Here is a 19,524-nt window from a genome sequence, read left to right as displayed (position 1 = left end):
CACATTTTGCCCGAACAACAAACCAACAAGGTCGCAGGTCCGCAGCGCCCAAAACATGGCTTCGTTGTTGAATTCTGTCACTGCGATCAGGTTGTGCCGCACATAGACGCTCAGAATCTGAATTCTCAAACGATCGCAACTCCCGCGCTCTTCATCCAATCCATTCATTAAAACTGGGAATCCTCTACTTGTTCGCTTGCAGAATCGATGGCAAGGATCAACATGGAAAAGAGTCCGACTTACTCGCCTTCTCTTGGAGCAAGATAAGGTCGCTCTACTCACATACTAAGTGTCTCAAAACCCTCAACTGGACCACCTATGCAAGCAACGATCGTTTCCCATTCGCCGAATTCCCCGACGTCCCTGCTCCAATTTGGAAATTCTTCCGTGTTCAACGGAAGGATTCCCAAATTGGGGTGAGGCTGTGCATCGAAACTTCAGTCTGTAGTAAGTAGGAGTAGTACAGGCGGAACGGCATCAATTTCGCCATATATAAGATATCACACTTCTCGTACGTACTTATTTGTCTTTCTCCTCCCTCCCTACATATGTCCTTGTTAACGACTTTTCTTACCAGGACCAACTTATGTTTTGTTTTTGTGCGTTAAATTATTGGCAATGGACATCCCTTTGACTTTCTTTCTTTTTCGCCAGGCGGCGTTTGTCTCGGTCCAGACTTCTCGTGGCCTCGTTAGGGCCGGATTCAAAAATCCTGCCCATCCTAGTCAACACGAACCGGCTTTCCCTGTCCTTGCCGCCATCGAATTAACGAAGTTACTTATCACGGCCATCTTGCTACGACTCGACCATGGAAGTCAGGACTTGTCGGGGGCTACCATAGTGGCCGAGGCAACGGAATGCTCACATACTGATGACCTTCCCAATGGAAAGACGCCGCCCTCCTCATCCTCCATATATCTAGCTGTACTTCCAGCACCAGTCCTTCTGGTTCTAAGTCATGCTTTGGTTCGTGCCAGTCCCCACTGAGATTGTATTTTTTAACTAATTCGTCGTGTTAAGCTCCACTTTCGGCAGCATTTTGCCAGCGAAAGCGCCTTAAACTCGGCCGATGTTTTTGTAATAATTTTTGTGGCTCTATACGCCCACTTCTTGCTCGCCAAAACGACCCAATCTAGACACTTGACAACTGCTTTCCTGCTGGTGCGCTGTCATACCAATCAATTTTGACTTGACTCGTTGCTTACGCGACATATAGATTGCTGCTGTGTTTCTTTCTCGTCGTATCACCAAATTACCGTCTTATAATGCTGCCGCATATTCCCTCGTCTTTTTGAGTGTATCCGTTGTCGCTGCATCCCAAGTTATAGTCTCTCGCGTGCGTCCCGTTACTGTAGCTCCGTATTAAATGTTCCACTCACAGGCAATTGCAGCTGTACCGGCTCTTTGGCAACCTCCCGATCCATAAACTCAACGTATTCCTATTCAGCAGCAGTTTTGCTGCCTACGCGATTGCTGCTCTGATTTTTCCTCACCCGGCACCACCATCCGCTAGTCTTTCTGAGTTGCCGGGAGACTCCATTGCGACTATGGTCGGCCTATTGCTCCATGTTCTGGGTGACCTACTTGGTCTCGCTATACTCCATCGTGCGTCTGGTCTATGTCCTTTTCCTGTCTAATCGTCCATCAGGCTCTTCTGCGTTCACACTTGCAGTCCTCGCGCTCCTGTCGACATCACTAACGGCACCAATTGCGCATCTCATATTTCGACCCCCAGACCATTTTACAGGTTTTCAGTGGTTGTGTACTATGCTCGTCGTCTATGCAGCACTGTCATATCTACGCGAAGAGAGCGATTCTCAAAGTGAACTGGGGCTACCTCCGCTTACCACAACTTCCTCACGCCCACCAAGACGTAGTCTCGGCTTAATTCTACTTCCTATTGTGCCATTCCTTATAATCCTTGCCATATCCCCTTTGGTTCCACTGCCTCCACATGCTCCTTCATATCGTTGGTCGCACAAGCCCGAAAAGCAACCATTGATGCCACACCAATACGACCCCAGTTACCGACTGGACTCAAGCAACTCTACCTGCGCACGTCGTCCGCTGCCACATTCCTCGGAATTCGTCGGTTCCGGTCCCCGACCAGACTTTCATGCATTTGACGACGTGCTCTTGATCGTGTTCTTTAGCCATCCACGATATGACATTAACTTGGATGGGTATCGCGAAACATATTCGCAGTATTTCCCCAACGTCAGTAATGCTTGGCATCAAGAAAGTCTTAGTCACTGATTCCCTCGACTTCAGATCCTCTTTATTGGACCCGGAAACCGCGAGGACCGAGGATTCCTCCACTCTGAAGACGTTGTCGTTGATACGTATGGGGCTGCCGAAGATTGGAATGCTGGCTGGTACCAGATCGGTGGCCGAATGGTTTGTCATCAAATTTCTCTCCCACATATTTCCTGCCTCAACCCGTCTTCCTTACCAGGCCCACCATATGTTATACACCGCCGTCAAAGATAACCCTTGCTATGCTGGTTATCTTTGGGCGCCTTTCGATGCGTTCTTAAACGTCCCACGCTTGATGCAATTTCCACAAGACCACATTTGGTACTACACCCCTTTCGAGTCAATACGACAATATGTGCCGAACCCAGCCACCAACAACTCCCTGGAGACACGACCTCCGCCAGCAAAAGTCTCCACGCTGACGCCCGAAGAGTATAACCGGAAGACTGACGCATGGGGGAAGGGTTGGGACCAGTCGTTGTGGTGGTGGGGGTGAGTCTTATCAATATGGTTGGCTTGCAACTGACCGCCGTCTCACAGTGAAAAACACGTTGGCTTGACGGCATGCATGCCAGCGTACGAAATGATACCCGCGAAGATGCGAAACCGACTCGCAGAGCTAACCGGTGGCCCTGCTCGTTTCGTGGGTGGCTCGGCGGACACGTTATATTTTCCCGCCGACCTGCGATGGGACATGTTGGATGTCTTGGGCACGTGGCTGCAGACCGACTGCTTCTTAGAAATCGTGCGCAGTCTCGGTCGTCTTCCTAAATGGCTATAGCTGATACTTTGTCGACCAGGTTGTTCCGACGACCCTGCACTTAATCTTACCCCCGGAGACGGCAATGGTTTTCATCGACCACTGGTGGGATGTGAAGGATGCGACGGACACTGGAACCACTTTCGTGCGAGATCGATGGGCAGCAGGCTCTGAAGTCGACACTTTCCATTCGTTCCATTGGTTTGTTTTCACCTCAGTCGCACGTGGATCTCTGTTAACCCGCTTCCAGGGGAGATGTTCAGGAGGGGGGTTTCTTCAGACCGCATGAAAATATTGTTATCGAGCTGCAGAGATTGACGAGGGACTCATTCAAGCGACAAAATATCATACCCCCATCGTGATGTATTTAGTATACCCAAATGTAGCATAAGCGTTTCTCGGGGCTTGCTCGAGGCAGTCTCGTATGTCAGAGTGTCAGCAACTAGGCTCGCTCAAGCCTCTTAGCGCTCCGCCGGGACCGATCTATCACAGCTTGGCATCGGTCCGCATGTCTTTTTTTGGCACAATCTTTGCCTCGATCAAAAACCACGCAACTGTGAAGCAACTGTGAAGTAGTTTGGACCTCGTTTCGAAGCCAACCAAACGTAACGCACGTTCTTTCTGGCCAGTCGTCACCGTCGCATAATAGCAGGTTCTTCGCCACGAGTCAGACGCCGTGTTCCGAAGTCCCGTTTCATAAATTTGAAACCTACAAATAATAGGCTAAAAGCGTCTTTTTTCTTGCTTCTTCCTTCCATCTTGCCCATGTCTTCGCCTCCATCGACAACCCATGCTCTCCCCCAAACGCAGCGTATCCGTCTCATGCGCTCGACACGCAAACTGGCGGCTTTGCTTGGTGCTGCGCCGTTACTGGTAGACCCTTCAGAGCCGCTTCCACCTTTTCCTCGCGGGCCTCCCAAAAGCGCTAGTTTACCTGCCACACCCGCTGCCATGTCTAATGACAAACTGTTGCTTGAACCTGTGGTTGGCGCAGCGGAATCCAATGGTCGCCCGACGCTACTGTTGCGCATCAGCAACGCTGGTATCTCTTCTAAAGGACATCGCCGGAGGGCCTCTTCTGCATCCCAATCTTGGGGACGGCCAATGTCGATGATGGAATTAGGTGTTGGAGACCTGGATGATGAGGAGGACGAGGTCGAGCAGACGGGAGCACAGAGTGAGCGGCGGAGAAAGATGGCCAGAGTGGCGCGAAAACTTGGCGACGGTGTCCCAATCGAGCTTGTGTTCCCTTCCGAGCTGGAGCGACATCATAGCATGGACTTGAAGAAAGCGAGGACGTCGTTAGACCAGTCGTCGGCGATACTCCCACCAACAGTCTTCAGAAGTCATACATCTTCACCGTCATCCTCGCGGCCATCCACTGCATCAACAACTTCAGAGCCTGCCATGAGGCCGCCAAATATGCGACGAACATCCAGCCTGCTGTTCAAGGACAAGGCGGCACCGCGTAGCGCAACAGTTCGTTCCGAGCTGGGTTGGACGGGGGAGTGGAATCAAGATGAAACTTCGGTCGTCAAGGGCCTACGGGCATTAAAGCAAAAGTAGCTCTAGAATTTTCACCTTACCCGTCAATAATGATCATAGAAAACGCTAATTACCGCTTACCAGTTGTACCTAGACCAATGTATTTCTAGCGATGCTTGCTTGCGCCGTTCGTCAACCTTGCTAAGTGGTCAAGTCGAAGTGAAGGAGGCTTACATCAGCAGTACGCGGTCACGTGGAAGGGTTTTCTGCGTACAAAAGGTATATATCATCGAATGCAATACAACTTTTACAAGTCAAAGATGACTGGGAACTGACACAGGTGATTAGACCAATGACATGCTCTCTAGATTAACCACAACTCTGCGCCATTCTACTGCAGTTGCATTGGGCTTGGGAGTAGCGACTTTGTCCAGTCCAAGAGCAACCATGAACAGACCTGTGGAGAGATCGGACGGGTTTCTCGGAGAAGATGAGCGTCGAATATGTTGGCTGAATACGGGTGTGGTAGCGTGGATATCCGGTGATTTGCGATGATGAAGGTCGAGCTCAGGCTGGCGAAATGGTTCGGCTGTTGCGAGACCGGGAATCCGACGCAGCCTTTCGGCACGCGCCTCTTCAGGAGTGAGTCGGGGGACACACTCCCAATCCCAATCATGGTCTTCCGATTGCGATGATGGAAGGGCTAAGGCAGGCCCAGCGAAGAAATGTTCTGCGAAGTCGCTTAGGGTGCCTGGTTGGATGCTCGCCTCCATGGCGAGGACGTCCTGGGCAGTGATTCGGGGGCGAAAATACGAAACGTCGGGGATGTATTCCTCAATGGATAAAGGCGGAGGATACCGATCAGCGAAAAAGTTGGCGGGATAGCTAGCCGAACTGCTTTCTAGTCGAGACTCGTGCGGCTTAGAGTCAGTAGAAAATTCGTCAAGAGGCTCTTCAAAGCCTAGGTATTGGCAAATTGCTGCCCGGATGGGCGAGGGAAACAATGCGGCGTTGGGTGGCGTAGGCGGTCGCAGAGCACCTTCACGTCCCATCCTTAAAAGATAGGGTACGTCGTCGTCGTCGTTTTCTGGGGATGTTGGTAGGCCAGACAACATCGAAAGAGTCGACGAATAGTAAGTCGCGGCGGCATCCTCTGCTGCTCGCTCCGCCATCGCGTTGCTCAGAACATAGTTATTGGCGAAGGAAGTGTTTTGGGTCATGTCGGGCAACTGTCGACTGGGTCTTCCGCTACCGATTGGTAATGGAGCAACTGGGACTTGTCGAAGCTCCGGGGGATCTTGAGTAGGAGAGAGCCGGCGACAAAGCCAAAGATTGCCTTTCTGAGCCTTGCCACCGGCAATGGGATTGTCCGTTTCGCTACCCAGCCACACGACGCGGGGACGTTTCGGGGGCAGGTACACTTCACTATCTGAGTTGAGTTCCCCTAGAATACTGTGGGTGCTCTCGAATGGGTCAGGGAAAGGCTGAGAGAAGATTTCGGCCCTTCGCCATGGCACATATGCGTCGTCGTTGGGCAAAGAGGCCGTCATTTGAGAATACGGACTCGCATTGAGCTTCTGTGGGAATCTGTGGGGATGGCACAGTTTCTGTGGGCGGATATGAGTGGCATCCGGGAACATCAAATGACCACTGACATGCTCGACAGGTGGGAGGGAAACCGTGTTCTCTGGTTGGAAGAAATATGGGGTCATGGAGGTTATTCGTTCTGGTTGTTTGGGGATTGTTGTTGCAGTGAGCTTCCGTGGTGGATGTTGAGTATGAGAGGGATAAGTCACAAGTGTTCGCCATGAAATATAGATAAAGGGCGCTGGCGCTTTGAACTCGGCTAGTTGAACAAAGAGCACAATGGCGGCATCGGTTGATGGAGCTTTGTAGCTATTTGATGCGCTTGGGGACTTGACGCGTAATGCTTGTTACATCCCTCAGACTCGGAGCCGGAGTTGGTAGGTGCGAGGACTGGCAATGTCGAATAAATCAGGTTGCCAGTGTCACTAGCCGCTATTGCTAATGAGCATCTCATTCACAGGATATTCATGAGATTGAGCCATAATTTGGAAAGTAGCACACGAAGACCAGATATCTAATCAACGAACGAATTCAAGGAACTGGCGCCAGAGGGTTTGTGTCGGATTTCAACCCAGCAATGAAGAGACGTCAAAAGCCCTCAGAAAAATTGGCATTTGGAATCATGACGGGGTCCAAATGATGTCTAGAGAAGCTTCAACTCATAGCCAAAGCACGTCGTCACCAAAAACGAATCGGTCAAGCGAAGAAGAGAGTGTGAAGTGACCATCAGAGTAGTAGTCACATCACGATTGATGATTCAGACCTTACAGTTACAGCTTGGCAGAGGCTGGCTATTAGGCTGGCAGAGGCCCAATAATGCTGTGGTTCGTGGAGGCCGTCTCTCCAAGCGCCGTTTCTCGCTACTTTATTCCGTTGTAATGAGATTCAAAATGGTATATGTACAACTTCATTCAACTTCGTGCGCGGTTTTTCTCTCGTTGCGACTCGTAGCTCATAATAATCTACAGAACCTGTTGGTTAAGATGCTCAGGATTGAACTGCAGATACTCACACAATTCTGCCCTTTCTCGACCTTCCGGGGGTCATCGAAAACGGACCTTTCTTGACATCCCTGTCGATGACACTCGTCCCATACATCTTCGACTCTTCGTCTTCTCTCCCGTCCAGCCACAGGCATTTACACCTTGCAACTAGGGTGTTTCGTTTAAACCAGTGACTACGAACCAATACGCCAGTTCCCTCCATCGCAGCGTAAACCAGAAGTGTGCAGGCTATCGTTATATGGAGGATGCCCAGCGGTGCTGTGTCGTCATGGCCAAGGGCAAGGAGCAGAATGAGAAGGAGGCCAAAGGCGGTCAGAACCGTCAAAATGAGTTCCGCAATGAGGACGATTAACCGAGGAGGGGAAAATGAGATTTCGGTGGACATGGTGGGGCATCTGGGGAAACTGTCGATGGTGATGGTGGCAGCTTTTTCAGTGAATGGCGCCGATCAGGTACTCGAAGCATCACGCGCGCTCTGAATTTAGGAGCTCTTCCTTTCGCAATCATACACATCGACATCTTCTTCAAATTCAGCTCATTTCTGCACCTCCATCCCCTCCATCTGAATACTTGGCTTATCTGTCCACTTTCCTCGAAACCACGATCCGCGTGCTGCCCGTTTGCTTTGCTGTCGGCGACGAAGCAGCGTCATTCCAAGATAAATCAACGCGATGCATACCAGCCCCCCAACAACGCCGCCAACGATGGCCCCCGTATGATTTGTCGCTCGTTTCGACCTGTCATCAATCAGTCCAAGTCTGGATTATGCCTTGGACCCACGTGTAAACGAACGAATCCAACTGAACTGCTGCTGCAATGTCCCATCGAACCGGGTCGACTCCGACGATGGTCAAAACATGCAGTCTGTCTGACAGGTTGTGGAGCGCGAGCGCAGGTGTAATCGTGTTCACGTTGGTTCCGCCGTACTCCCCGACATAAAGACCATCGAGTTGGAAGATTGCCGTGCCATTGATACCAAGATAAACGTATGCCGCCGTCCCTATCACCTGGCTGAATCACTGACCATGACGGAAAAGGAGGACCAACCCGAGAACGGAATAATAATCATGGTAGTGGTGGTCGACGAAGTCTCATTGAAGAGTCCCGACTGGAAGTTGGTGTCACAGATAGAACTGGTGGTGCATCGGTATGGTGGGTTGTTGTAGATGATCTGCGACGAGGTATCATCGAGGGTGACGTTCACCAGTCGTCCGTAGACTGTCGCAATCAAGAACAGAATGGAAACCGGAAATCGCATCTGAGAAGGAAGAGAGAGGAATGCAAACCCAGCTATCGATATCGTCTATGCGGAACTTAAAAGGCAAAGTTGGCTACCCAAAAAGAAAGCAGACATCGGACCGATAGATGCGGACTACACCCTCTTTTGGAAAGCTCTGCTCACGCAAGAGACACTCGTTATTTCGACATTCTCAATCTATCCTACAACTACAGACAACTACAGACAACGGCAAGAAATCTCACATCGCTTGCTTGGGTTTCTGGGGCAGCACACCATCCAGTTGGAGGCTGGGTTTGTCAGGCCAATCATCTCCCAGTCTGACTCCACGAATCGAAAGTCGCCGTTGTCTTCTCCGCCGCATCAGCCACAGTGCTGTCTTGCCAAGTATCGCCATGAAAGCGAGACCGCCAACCACACCTCCAACGATGGCACCGATATGCTTGCTGGGCAATTGGTGTCTAGAAAAGCCTTATCAGAGCGATCCAGCGAAGGCTTTGGGTTCACGCACGCATAGAGAATGTAGTCAAACTGCACAATCTCAGAGCCCGCTGAAGTTGAGGGGTAGATGGTGAGGACATGCTTGCTGTTCGTCAGTCCGGGTTCGTAGAATGCCAGACTGACATCATTGGAGTCGGATCCGGTGAGAACACCATGAAGAACACCGTCAAGATTGAAATTGATCGTCCCCTCGACCCCGAGATAAACATAGACCGCGTTGCCTGTACCTCGGTTAGCAAGACTTGTCTACCCCACGCACAATACTCACCAACGAAAGGGATTATAATCATCCCAGAGGTAGTAGTCGATGTACCGTTGAATAGCCTCGCGGTCGAGTCTGAGCCACAGGTCGATGGAGTGCAACGAATGAACGGTTGCTGGGTGTAGACGATTTGAGGAGACGTATCGTCGATGCTGGCGTTCACAAAGCGTGCCGCTTGTGCTGCGGTGGCCGCTGCTACAAGGCCTAATATCGCCTTCATGGTGGGGACGAAACACAAGATTCTCCGGAGTCTTCTTATCTTAGACTTAGACTCGGCGTGTGACTAGAGTAGGTTGGCAAGCGTAGGGTTCGTCGTCATCTAGATTCTAGAGATAGTGGTGTGATCCTAAGCCGATAGTCAGAGCACGCGCATCGCCTTGGTTGAAATTGATTTTTTTCGAGAGAAGAGGAAAGGTGTAACACAACTGTGACTGCTTCACTCAACAACTTGAAGTTGAACAACTTGGACGCTTCGCTTGCTACGAGTGTCTCGATTGAGGCCCACTTTGTATGTAAGGAACTACCCTGAGCCACCTCTAGGTTCAAATTGTTCAAACAACTCCTTGTTACAGTCGACGAATCCAGCAAAACGACATTATATAAGCGCAAACTCGTCACCAAAATCTCACCTCGGCTATCTACGGAGCCGGGCGGTCTCAGTGGGTACCCAAATTTCGTTGCAGTGGTTGTGCAGTGGACTGAGTGCCTCATTCAGACTATCTATAGCCTCATTCACAAGAGCCACCTTCAGCCACCCTGCCGAGCCAAAAAGCTTGCTATATTTTCGCTGATTTACTGTTGGCTTGGACGACCGCCGTCGCTTGAGATGCTCGTGTCAAAGGAGGACTCAGAACGTGGGATACGGGCTTCATTATCATTACCGCCAATAAAAGCGACCCACACCCACGAAATTCCGATTTCTTTCTCTCCCCAGGCATGGGCTTTTCGCCCGTGACGATACACATTGTTATCGTCGTGGTGGAAAGCCTGCTTTTTGGTGCATTTCTCGTCCTTTTTTGCGCGGCGGTATACCTCAAGCTCACCCGTTCCAATGGACCGCAAGGTCTGAAGAGCTTGCTGGCTTTTGCGACTGCTGCTCTCGCACTCACTTGTACCGGCGTGAGTCGCAGACTGGTATCCAACTTTCAAGCTCAATCGGTATTAGCATTGGATCGCTATAGTCGTCAACTTTGTTCGCGCTTTCCGAGGGCCGACTCCCGCTGAACACGCCATTCATTACTATTCTACACACCCTCCGCCAGCAGTATCCATTCTTATATCCATCTGGATTGGGGACGGTATCATGGTCAGCCAAATACTACAGACTAACCGGTGCACACCAACTGAGGTCCTCCAGATACACCGACTATGGGCTATCTGGGGTCGGAATCGAATGATCGTGGTTTTGCCCCTATTGGCGTGGTGCGCGCTTTTGGGTGTGTGATTTTAGTTCCATTCCCTGCGTGTCGTTGACACAGTCTGAAACCAGGAAGCGGGACAGCTGGACTAGTCAGCTTATACCATGGACAGTCGTATAATCGCGCCACAACTACGGTCGGATTAATCTTGAATACGGCGTATGTCTGCCAATAGCAAGGAACCACACCTGCTAATCATCTTCAGAATCATCTTCTACTGCACTGGTGCGCATTCTCTACAAGGCGTGGGCTGTGAAATGATCATGTGTCGGTTCAGCATTTATTGCTGGTCGCCTATATCACGGGCCTCACCAGGATGCACGCACTTTGCACGTATGTGTGCTTTGATGTGTGTCGCTCCGATTTTATTACCTCTGCTAGCATCTGGCAGCAATTGTTATTGAGAGCGCGGTAATCCTTGCGTATGTGGCCTGTCATATTCATTTGATGCTAATTGGATCTCTCTAGCCTATGGACTCTTTTCTATGCAATCACCCTGAAAGTCGGAAACGACCTCCGCCACCTCAGTGGCGCCCTCATGCCGCAAGTTATTGGCATCTCGCACGTTCTCATCTACCTCCGCATCGCGCTCGGATGGTCGCAGACTTCCGAGCGCAGTGTGACCAGCGACATCGTCATGACCAACCCTGCCTCAATAATCGAAGTAAACCTCACTGATATCAACACTTACGATGTAGAAAGCGACGGTGGCCGCCTGGAAGGGGTGGCGGGCTCAGAGACAAAATGAACCGTTGAAGAAATAGAAATTTGTAGCACTAATTGTCATTGTATTAACCACTTTAAATAGTGAGGCTGATACTGTTCATCACTTTGTCCTCGAGCTCACGTGGCACAACAAGTTTCGGGATGTAACGAGTCCATAAACGACCATTGTCCATATACCACACAAACCCTAAACGACATAGCAAAACATGACTCGTTGACAGTACAACCCCCAGAGACCTGTGGCCAGATGTGAAAGTATCAGTAATGCGTCGAATTCAAGCTGACGCACTTCAAGAGCTAGCAGATTTTTCGCGCGAATCCAGTATAATCCCTGTCAAGGCTCTCCCAACCCCCGGCTCCAGCTCCGTTCCATCGCGCGAGACCTTAACGCATCTTCCGTTATTCCAAGGGTTGTACAAATGTTCGACGCGCCGAAATGGCAATCGTTTAGTGGAGAGCCACTCGAGCCGAAACTCGCGACCCCAGTCATTCTGGTGATCTGAAGCTGGCCCAGAGTCTACCTGTGACACGATATCATCCGAGCATACACTCCCAGATTCGTAGGGGAGATCCAGTGCTTGTATGGGTCCACTTGCTATTGCGCGCAAGCGCAAGGAGTCTCGTGATGGCACAGTCTTACGACGGGTCACAGTGTCGTCGGATGTAGAGGCAGCATCGTCGCTAGTATTCAGCCGCTCAAATTTGAGTCCAAGACTTCCGACACTGACTGAACGATGGGGAGTGGGTGATGAGAGAAGGGCTGGTTCCTGTGTGATGGACGAATTGGAGTTTTGGTGGGTGCTGGTTCTTCTCGGAGCCCACTCAACTCGGTCACCATTAGCAACTGCGCCGATGGGACCAGCCATTCTAAGAAAGTCAAGCATGATTCCATGCTAGGAAATAGGAGAGATTCAAACCTTGCACATCCATAGAACTCCCTGCTCCGATTGACACTGAATATGAGATAAACATTTTTGGCTGTTCTGAATGCGAGGTCTAAAGTATCTTCGTTGTGCGGTTGTGTTGCCCATATTCCACGCTGGACACTCGCATCGAGATCGTCCTGCTGGGAATTTAGTCTTGGAGAAAATGGTTATAGTGGTGTTTGCTCACCTGACTCAACGACTTGAGAATGAAGTACCGCTCAGGGAAGAACTCTGCCAACAGGCTCGAACTTGTTGACGAATCGGACTGAATGCTCTCGGAGCTACTAGTCTTCTCCTTCATTAGCTTGGCGCCAGTATGCTTTTCGATCCATCTCTGGTGCATGCCTTTCCCTCTTTGTGCCCAAACGCCTGTGTGTTCTCGTTCACTCCCATCACGCGCGCGACACACAAGAGGAGGCCCCATTCTTCGTAGCGAGACTCCATTGAAACGCGCGATGGCGGACTGGCGTTGGTCTTCGGTGCTGAAGTTGATGAATGCACACTTGGTGTGAGGGATTGTCCGAATTGATACGATGGTAACATCGCAGCCGCGGCAAAAGAAGGCGCGGAGCTCTGCAGACGTGGCCTCAGAGGGGACATTCCCAACCCACATCGCCCAGCCCGAGTCCGCTTCATGTCTCGACGGAGGGAGAGAGTCAGAAGAATTGGACGGCGAGTTGCTGTCGGTATCTGAGGACAACGACGGGTTGATTGAGTGTGGGCGCAGTTTGCTTTGGGTTGACTGGCGATAATCCCTTGAGGTCATAGGTGGGTCGAAGCAGCCATCGAACTGTGTGGCTCCAACTTTAAAAAGATGGAGAAAGTTGACGTCATCGGTCCACAGGTACTGTCGCCTTCTGTTGGAGCCACTATCGCATTATCAATCACCCGGTGACATTGACAGCGAAGCCAGAGAGTGTTGGCGCCACGAAAATCGTGGTCGAGAGGAAGGTTGTGTGGACTGACTAAGCAACACGGTCCGCAGCGGGCCATCATGATTCGGGAATCGGACTTTCAAGCTGCCAAATGAAGGGTGCCTCAGACTCAGATAGTAATACGCAAAGAGAATCACTGAAGATGGCAGCGCTGCCGCTGAGCGTTCCCCTGGCAAACTGGCAGCACGTGACTCAGTTGCCTGCTGAGGTAACCCTGACCAACTTGCCATCCGACTTCGAGTACTAGGTGCTGGCCAAGTGGCCAGCCTAAACACCTTGCTTTAGTGACTATTTAGCTAAATCTCAATCATTTCCCCCTATTTTTTGCATAAATGTACACTACGAGGAGTAGCCTGTGCTATGCACGGGCGTGTCGTTGCCTGCAAAAGTTGTGTCCCAAATTAGGAAATCCTAACTGGGCCTTCCTATTGGCTCATCAGAGCTGTCACACATACTCTCACGGGTTCTCTCTTGTATAATAAGATTACGATAAAACATTATTTTTTTCAAGTTACAAAAGTCAAATAACTACTGCACTAGCATCTACTTAGTACAATTCCTTTCTTATAGAATGCTAAGTTTGTGCAGTATATACTGTACTAGAGTCTAGAGTGTATATCCTTATCACTACAACATAACATACACTGGGCTAATCTAGAACCCCCCCTGAGAAAGTTATGGAAGAAAGGCAAGAGATAAATTCCAGATTTATCTCTCTATTCTTTGTATAATAAGACTGCTCCAGAGGTTAGCAGGATCTCTATCAAGCAGCCATGAGTAGTTATATGAGTCATGACTTTGGCATGTCTCCATTTGGACACAATGGTCAAGATGATTGCTCAAGGGCATTGAGGAAACTCTGGATAGTCTAACAGTGTCAGACTGCAGGTTGAGCTGTGCAAGGTCCTCTCCTAAGAACATGCGCCTGGAACAGAACAGATGAATCGTCGGGCCCGTGAGTAAGGCGAGCGGGGTAGATCGAAACCGAAAGGGCCCGTTAACTTGGTCCCTTGTCGCTGGTGGTAGTCAGAGGTTCGAATCGGGTTGTCTCAGGCCCACTGTGTTGGTGATTCCTCCTTGCACAGAGAGAAGCGGTATTATAGATGATCTAAGCAATGGAGTATATGGTACGCTATCGCACATTATATACGTGGGCCCGCAAAGGGGTGATCGGACACCCTGGCCTCTCCCAGTGTTGAAGTTCCGCCCTTACCCCTCTCCCGGCGCGGCGTTATGTGAGCCGCCGTGACGCCGGTGGCCGGTGCACGTGGCCGGGGTGACGTCCGGTCTGTGACCTGGCGGCTGCTCTTCTCCCTCTCCCTCATGCTCCCTCCCTGCCCTCCGAATCCCCTTCTGCTCTATGCAGATAGCCGCCAACGCTCTACCCAAACGTATGCCTCTAAGAAGACGACAAGTGCCGATGACGTAGCAAGTCTTGAGGACCTGCATAATGGATTGAGGCGACTAAACAACGTGGAAACACAATGGCCAATTGGGAAACACTGAGGGGACCAGCAGCCAAGTCAATGAGACTATGCTATATTCTGGAGATGCTGAGGGTACAGGAGGAAGAAGTAACTACCGTGACGTAGAGAGGTAAAGAGTGTGTAACGGGTTTACACCCTCCCCACCTCTAAAACATTTCATCAAGTCTAAAAATAATGAAGAACCAACAAATGTCCATCAGCACCAGCGACAACATTGTCCAAACCCGATGGCACGCATCCTCGAACACCTGTCCACAAGCAGGATCGCCATTGCACCAGAGATGAGAGGGAACAGGGGGGCCCGAAAGAAGAAGGGAATTAAAGTTGGTGTAAGGTAAACAAATGATAGCTGACGGCAGGGACAGCAGACGGATGCAGGGCGGTCAACGGTAAGCCAGATCAGAGTCGTCCGTTCCGACATCACTCGGGCTGTCGTAGTCGTCCCATAACCCATTATCATCATCGGACTCCAGGTGCGGAAGGACCGCGAAGGACACTGTGGCGAGCAGGAATGCCATTGGCGGGGTCTCCGGGGCAGTTGTGCGACTGGTGGTTAACCCAGCCCAGGCTGGAAGGCGAGCGGCGACAACGGTAGCAGCCACCTGCAGCCTTGAGCGCATCCTTCTCTGCAGGCAACAGCCTCGGGAGCACCGCATTTGGGACAGAAGTCGGCATGGTAGGGACTGGAGCAGTAGTTGCCGCAGGGGCAGCCGGAACAGCAGGCGGATGCACGGCAGGGAGATCCTGCACCTTCACCAGATTTTCCTTAACCATGATCTCCCAAATCACCGTCATTTCCGCCACCAGCTGTTCGACAGTCATGGAAGCGAACTGGAAACTCGGGGAGCCGCATGTGCGGAGACGAAGGGTAGGATGGGCATGGAAGAGGAGGTGCTTCTTCAGAGTCGCACTGTCGATTGCGTAAGCCGGACCAGCAGTTGCGAGAGTGTCGGAAGCGGTCTCGAGTCGGGAAACGAAGTCCGTGAATGATGTGCGTCCTTGCTGGATGTCGTAGAACTTGCCGAGCGCGAAGATGCGCCAGTTGCTCTGAACAAACCGCTCCTTGAGCTTCGTTTTGAACACTGCCCACGTCGCCGCCTTCAACGTTTCGCGGTTGTTGCCCCATCACACTTTCGCGGACTTGTCCTCCAATTTCATGCCAGCCATTCGCACCTTCGTGCGGTCACGGAGCTCCTCGCCGTCGTTCATGTCCTCGTGGTGTTCGAAGACGTCTTCGCATGCACCGAGCCAGAGCTCGATGGACTGGGCATCGGGTTTGTCGACAAGCTTGGGGCACTCTAGCTTCGTCATCGTGTGGCTTTGAGCGAGTAGGCTTTGTGGGACGTTGTTATATCCGTGCCGACTCCGGCATCCGTCTCCGATATCCGTCTCCGGTATTTGGTTTTTACGCAATGAAGATTTACTGAGCGTTTCCAGCTCATTCACTCAGAATTGCTAGCAAAATCTGGGCTACTGGTCAAGGGTGTTACTCACAAAACCTGGGGGACTGCCCAAGGGTCACAAATGTCACACTTTTTGAAAACTTATTTTATGCATATTTAGGTGTTAGATCATGATATTGATGATGAAATTGATGGCATCTAGATAAAGTAATTGATGTGGAACGATTTTTGATTGATATCAGTGCTTTTGATGGCTCTGTCAAGATACATCAATTTCGACCCAATTAGGATGTATACCTTTGCCCTGCATCACAAGCCTACCTAGATGTTTATCCGGGTCTTCGGCCTGAAGAAATGGTGATTTGCCTTTCCATATCTGGTAATAGCTTAGTCATAGCTATCAAACTCATTGAGATATTCACAATTGATTGAATGTCACATTTTCCTGTCACAGCATCCAGTTTGGGCTTGCCCAGTTTTGCGAGTAATACCCTTGACCAGTAGCCCAGGTTTTGCTAGCAAAACTGACTGCCTATCCTGGCGTTTCCAATTACCCCGACTTATGATCTATGCAATCATCTATGCCTTGTTCCTCGTATGCAACTCCTCTTCTACTTTACTTGACTTTGTTCTAATCTTGTTACTTACTTTGTTATACCTTATTCTGTTTCTGTTACTTCTCGTACTATAAATACTTTGATGTATTATCACGTACTTCAGTTTGTAAATTAACGTTGCTGGTCTCTATCTCCCAGCGTCGTCTCGACTCCGCTCTTCTCCTCTTGTCTTGTCTTGGTCAACTGGAAGCCCCGGTCACCCAAACATCCTTCTGTGGTGTTCCGCCCCAAGTGCTCTACGACTTCGATTCCGTCTCCGACTTCGACTCCGACTCCGTCTCCGTCTCCGTCCCTTTGGTCGACACGGCACTTAACAGACGTTTGGGAGAGGTGGAGCGGGAACGGGAATGGAGATGGGAGTGGGAATGAGAAGGAGAGCGCAACGGGGAATGGGGACGGGTGAGCGAGACCGAACGCGAGCGAGAACGCGACTGAGAGTGGGAGCTGTGCTGGTGGTCGAAGCGAGAGGGGCGTGGCGAACGCGAACGCAAGCGAGAGGCCGTTTGCCGCGCCAGACGAAGCGACAGAGGCGATGTAGGCGTCGTTTAAGTGCGGCGGCCCGTCACGAGCAGGCTGAAAACACGAGATTGTGGGTCTTTGGCTGGACGACAGGTTTGATGTGCCGGTGGTTGACGGGGGGCAGCAGCGGGAGAGTGGGAGGTGCCGTAGGCGCTGTAGGCGACTGGAGGAGGGGTTCGGGTGGCGAGACAGGGTAGGGAGACGCAGCGGGGTATTCTGACGCGCCAGCAAGAGGGTCTTCAATGTGGTGAGAGCGAAAAGAAGCCTGCGGCGACAGCGTGGCATCGTCCACGTGCCCGGGCTCCGCGAAGCTTCGCCGGTTCGGCCGACGGCGTCCGGCGACGGCGAGAGGCCTCAAGGGGAGGGAGAAGTGGTGCCGAGCTGTTGAGCGTGGGGGGCGGGGCCGTGAATGCTGTTGTCCAGGTGCCATACTGGCAAATTAGGATGGATAGCGTAGTTGTGATTGAAAAAAAAGTGGAAACCCAATGGCCAATTGGGAAACACTGAGGGGACCAGCAGCCAAGTCAATGAGACTATGCTATATTCTGGAGATGCTGAGGGTACAGGAGGAAGAAGTAACTACCGTGACGTAGAGAGGTAAAGAGTGTGTAACGGGTTTACACAACGCTGGTGGAAGGGCTGGGGGCTCTGTGGGGTTTCTGGGTGAACCATGTGCGCAAATCTAACTCTCTTCTGGGACTCTACTGACTGTTTGACCTCTAGGCTGCTTAGCTGCATAGCTGTAGATGTACGCGTAACCTACATCCAAATACTATCGTTTTCTTTCCGTTTTCTTCCCATTGGAGTCATTGCCCACCCTCTAAGCCTCTCAATTCCGACGGCGAAGCACTGGAAACAAACACCAGCGGCACTGATTGACACCTCCTCTCTCCCTTTCCCATAGCAAGATGGTTCTAGAGGACGACAACCTCCCTGCAACTTCTCCGTCTAGGCGAGCAGCTTCAAACTCGACAGCACCTCCCGGCTCGTTCGCATACGATGCTAAGCTCGGCAAATTCAATACACACTGGGAGTCACTCAAGGACTTCCGAAAGCTGGTTAGCCAAGGAACAGACTTCCAAATGTATCGAACTGCGAGTGAAGGAGAAGTGTAAGCCAAGCTCTGACGCTTGTGGCACGAGGATTCGCTATGTCTGTGCGCGAAAAGGCACCGGTGGCTTGAAGAAGTACGAAAGGAAGCAACCTGAGCGAAATCAGAAGATTCCCACCAAACGGACCGACTGCCCATGCTCTCTTGTCGTCAAAATCTACCCAGATACTCCAACCATTCTTGCTGTCTACAACGATGAACATAACCACGAGATGGGAGGCTCGAATCTACGGTTCACTCGTGTGTCGCAGGAAACGCGGGGGAACATATTGCTAGTCTCTTGCGCCTCAATGTCAGCGCCCCAGCAGTGGTATCATCTCCTCGCTGTTTGTTTGTTTATCTTTTCTAATGATATTGCAGCTCAAGCATGTTCATGGAGACGCTCACGATGGTTTCGAGGTTGACGATGCGGAAGGGATGCCTCGGCGAGAAGACTGTGTCGAATTACGGGACATCCGACGAATTGAGAAGGCAATACAAGCTGAACAGATTCGACTTGATCGAGACGACGGGAAATCTACACTGCTATGGGAAGAACGACTGCGCTGGCGTGACGCTGTCCTTGGCTTCAAAGCACGTTCAGACCCACCGCCGAGAGGCTCCAATATTCCCAATGATACCTTCTTCCTCATGCTTCAAATGAACTGGCAACGTCAAATGTATCAAGACTATGGCTCCACCGTCTTCTACGTCGATGCAACACATAATGTGACGATGTACGAAAAGCTACTTTTAACCACCATCATGGTGCGGGATAACTACGGACATGGCTTGCCTGTTGCTTGGATGCTGGCTTCATACGCAACACAAGAAGTGATCGGCCACTTCCTTACTCTCTTTTACGCTCGCAACCCCGGTATCCCACGTCTGGTAATGACGGACTTTGATAATGCGCAAATCAATGCACTGAAGAGCGTCTACTCCTCTGTCATCTTGTTATGCTGGTGGCACGTACTCCATGCATGGCAAAAACACATCAAGAAAGCCGACCACGCTGAGCTCTGGGATTTACTCAAGGCATGGATCCGAATTACTGAGCCCAGCGAATTCCAGTCTCAATGGTGCAAAATCCAGGTGTTGGCTCCCAAACCGTTCATCGACTATCTAACTGGAACATGGTTGTCGCAAGAGATGATAGGCAGATGGTCTGGTATATATCGCAAAGACCGGACAATCTTTGAGGCGAGCGACACAAATATGATTGTCGAGGCCTGGCATCATGTGTTCAAAGGAAAGTTCTGCGAGGGGAAACGCAATAGGCGAATGGACCATCTCATCCACACACTTATG

General features: G+C 51.0%; 7 protein-coding genes across 7 annotated transcripts; 3 read left to right on the top strand and 4 right to left on the bottom strand.

The window, feature by feature from the left end:
• Window positions 1-548: 548 nt before the first annotated feature.
• On the top strand, window positions 549-3,378 carry MIND_00621900 (Glycosyltransferase family 2 protein; the record flags this gene model as incomplete). Its single annotated transcript, XM_037362965.1, has 11 exons — window positions 549-599; window positions 655-966; window positions 1,021-1,161; window positions 1,217-1,336; window positions 1,392-1,605; window positions 1,649-2,217; window positions 2,272-2,397; window positions 2,456-2,748; window positions 2,797-3,001; window positions 3,057-3,217; window positions 3,267-3,378. The coding sequence occupies 11 exons, from the start codon at window positions 549-551 to the stop codon at window positions 3,376-3,378; spliced, it is 2,304 nt and encodes a 767-aa protein (XP_037220886.1).
• A 403-nt stretch (window positions 3,379-3,781) lies between these two features.
• MIND_00621800 (uncharacterized protein) lies at window positions 3,782-4,582 on the top strand (the record flags this gene model as incomplete). Its single annotated transcript, XM_037362964.1, has 1 exon — window positions 3,782-4,582. The coding sequence occupies one exon, from the start codon at window positions 3,782-3,784 to the stop codon at window positions 4,580-4,582; it is 801 nt and encodes a 266-aa protein (XP_037220885.1).
• A 2,514-nt stretch (window positions 4,583-7,096) lies between these two features.
• Window positions 7,097-7,477, bottom strand: MIND_00621700 (uncharacterized protein; the record flags this gene model as incomplete). Its single annotated transcript, XM_037362963.1, has 1 exon — window positions 7,097-7,477. One exon carries the CDS (start codon window positions 7,475-7,477, stop codon window positions 7,097-7,099), a length of 381 nt encoding a protein of 126 aa, XP_037220884.1.
• Window positions 7,478-7,627: 150 nt separating this feature from the next.
• Window positions 7,628-8,350, bottom strand: MIND_00621600 (uncharacterized protein; the record flags this gene model as incomplete). Its single annotated transcript, XM_037362962.1, has 3 exons — window positions 7,628-7,829; window positions 7,873-8,092; window positions 8,140-8,350. 3 exons carry the CDS (start codon window positions 8,348-8,350, stop codon window positions 7,628-7,630), a joined length of 633 nt encoding a protein of 210 aa, XP_037220883.1.
• Window positions 8,351-8,570: 220 nt separating this feature from the next.
• MIND_00621500 (uncharacterized protein) lies at window positions 8,571-9,312 on the bottom strand (the record flags this gene model as incomplete). Its single annotated transcript, XM_037362961.1, has 3 exons — window positions 8,571-8,790; window positions 8,841-9,051; window positions 9,099-9,312. The coding sequence occupies 3 exons, from the start codon at window positions 9,310-9,312 to the stop codon at window positions 8,571-8,573; spliced, it is 645 nt and encodes a 214-aa protein (XP_037220882.1).
• Window positions 9,313-10,028: 716 nt separating this feature from the next.
• Window positions 10,029-11,258, top strand: MIND_00621400 (uncharacterized protein; the record flags this gene model as incomplete). The annotated part of the gene is made up of 8 exons (XM_037362960.1): window positions 10,029-10,211; window positions 10,258-10,398; window positions 10,450-10,528; window positions 10,582-10,669; window positions 10,716-10,735; window positions 10,788-10,843; window positions 10,892-10,932; window positions 10,979-11,258. 8 exons carry the CDS (start codon window positions 10,029-10,031, stop codon window positions 11,256-11,258), a joined length of 888 nt encoding a protein of 295 aa, XP_037220881.1.
• Window positions 11,259-11,310: 52 nt separating this feature from the next.
• Window positions 11,311-12,928, bottom strand: MIND_00621300 (YTH domain-containing protein 1; the record flags this gene model as incomplete). Its single annotated transcript, XM_037362959.1, has 5 exons — window positions 11,311-11,473; window positions 11,526-11,533; window positions 11,587-12,103; window positions 12,154-12,299; window positions 12,350-12,928. 5 exons carry the CDS (start codon window positions 12,926-12,928, stop codon window positions 11,311-11,313), a joined length of 1,413 nt encoding a protein of 470 aa, XP_037220880.1.
• Window positions 12,929-19,524: the final 6,596 nt, after the last annotated feature.

Source organism: Mycena indigotica (assembly GCF_014461135.1).
Source record: "Mycena indigotica strain 171206Taipei chromosome Unknown Mind.scaff0005, whole genome shotgun sequence".
Lineage (NCBI taxonomy): Eukaryota > Fungi > Basidiomycota > Agaricomycetes > Agaricales > Mycenaceae > Mycena > Mycena indigotica.
Note: the sequence above shows the minus strand (reverse complement) of the source record. Positions and strands in the feature narration are given on the sequence as shown.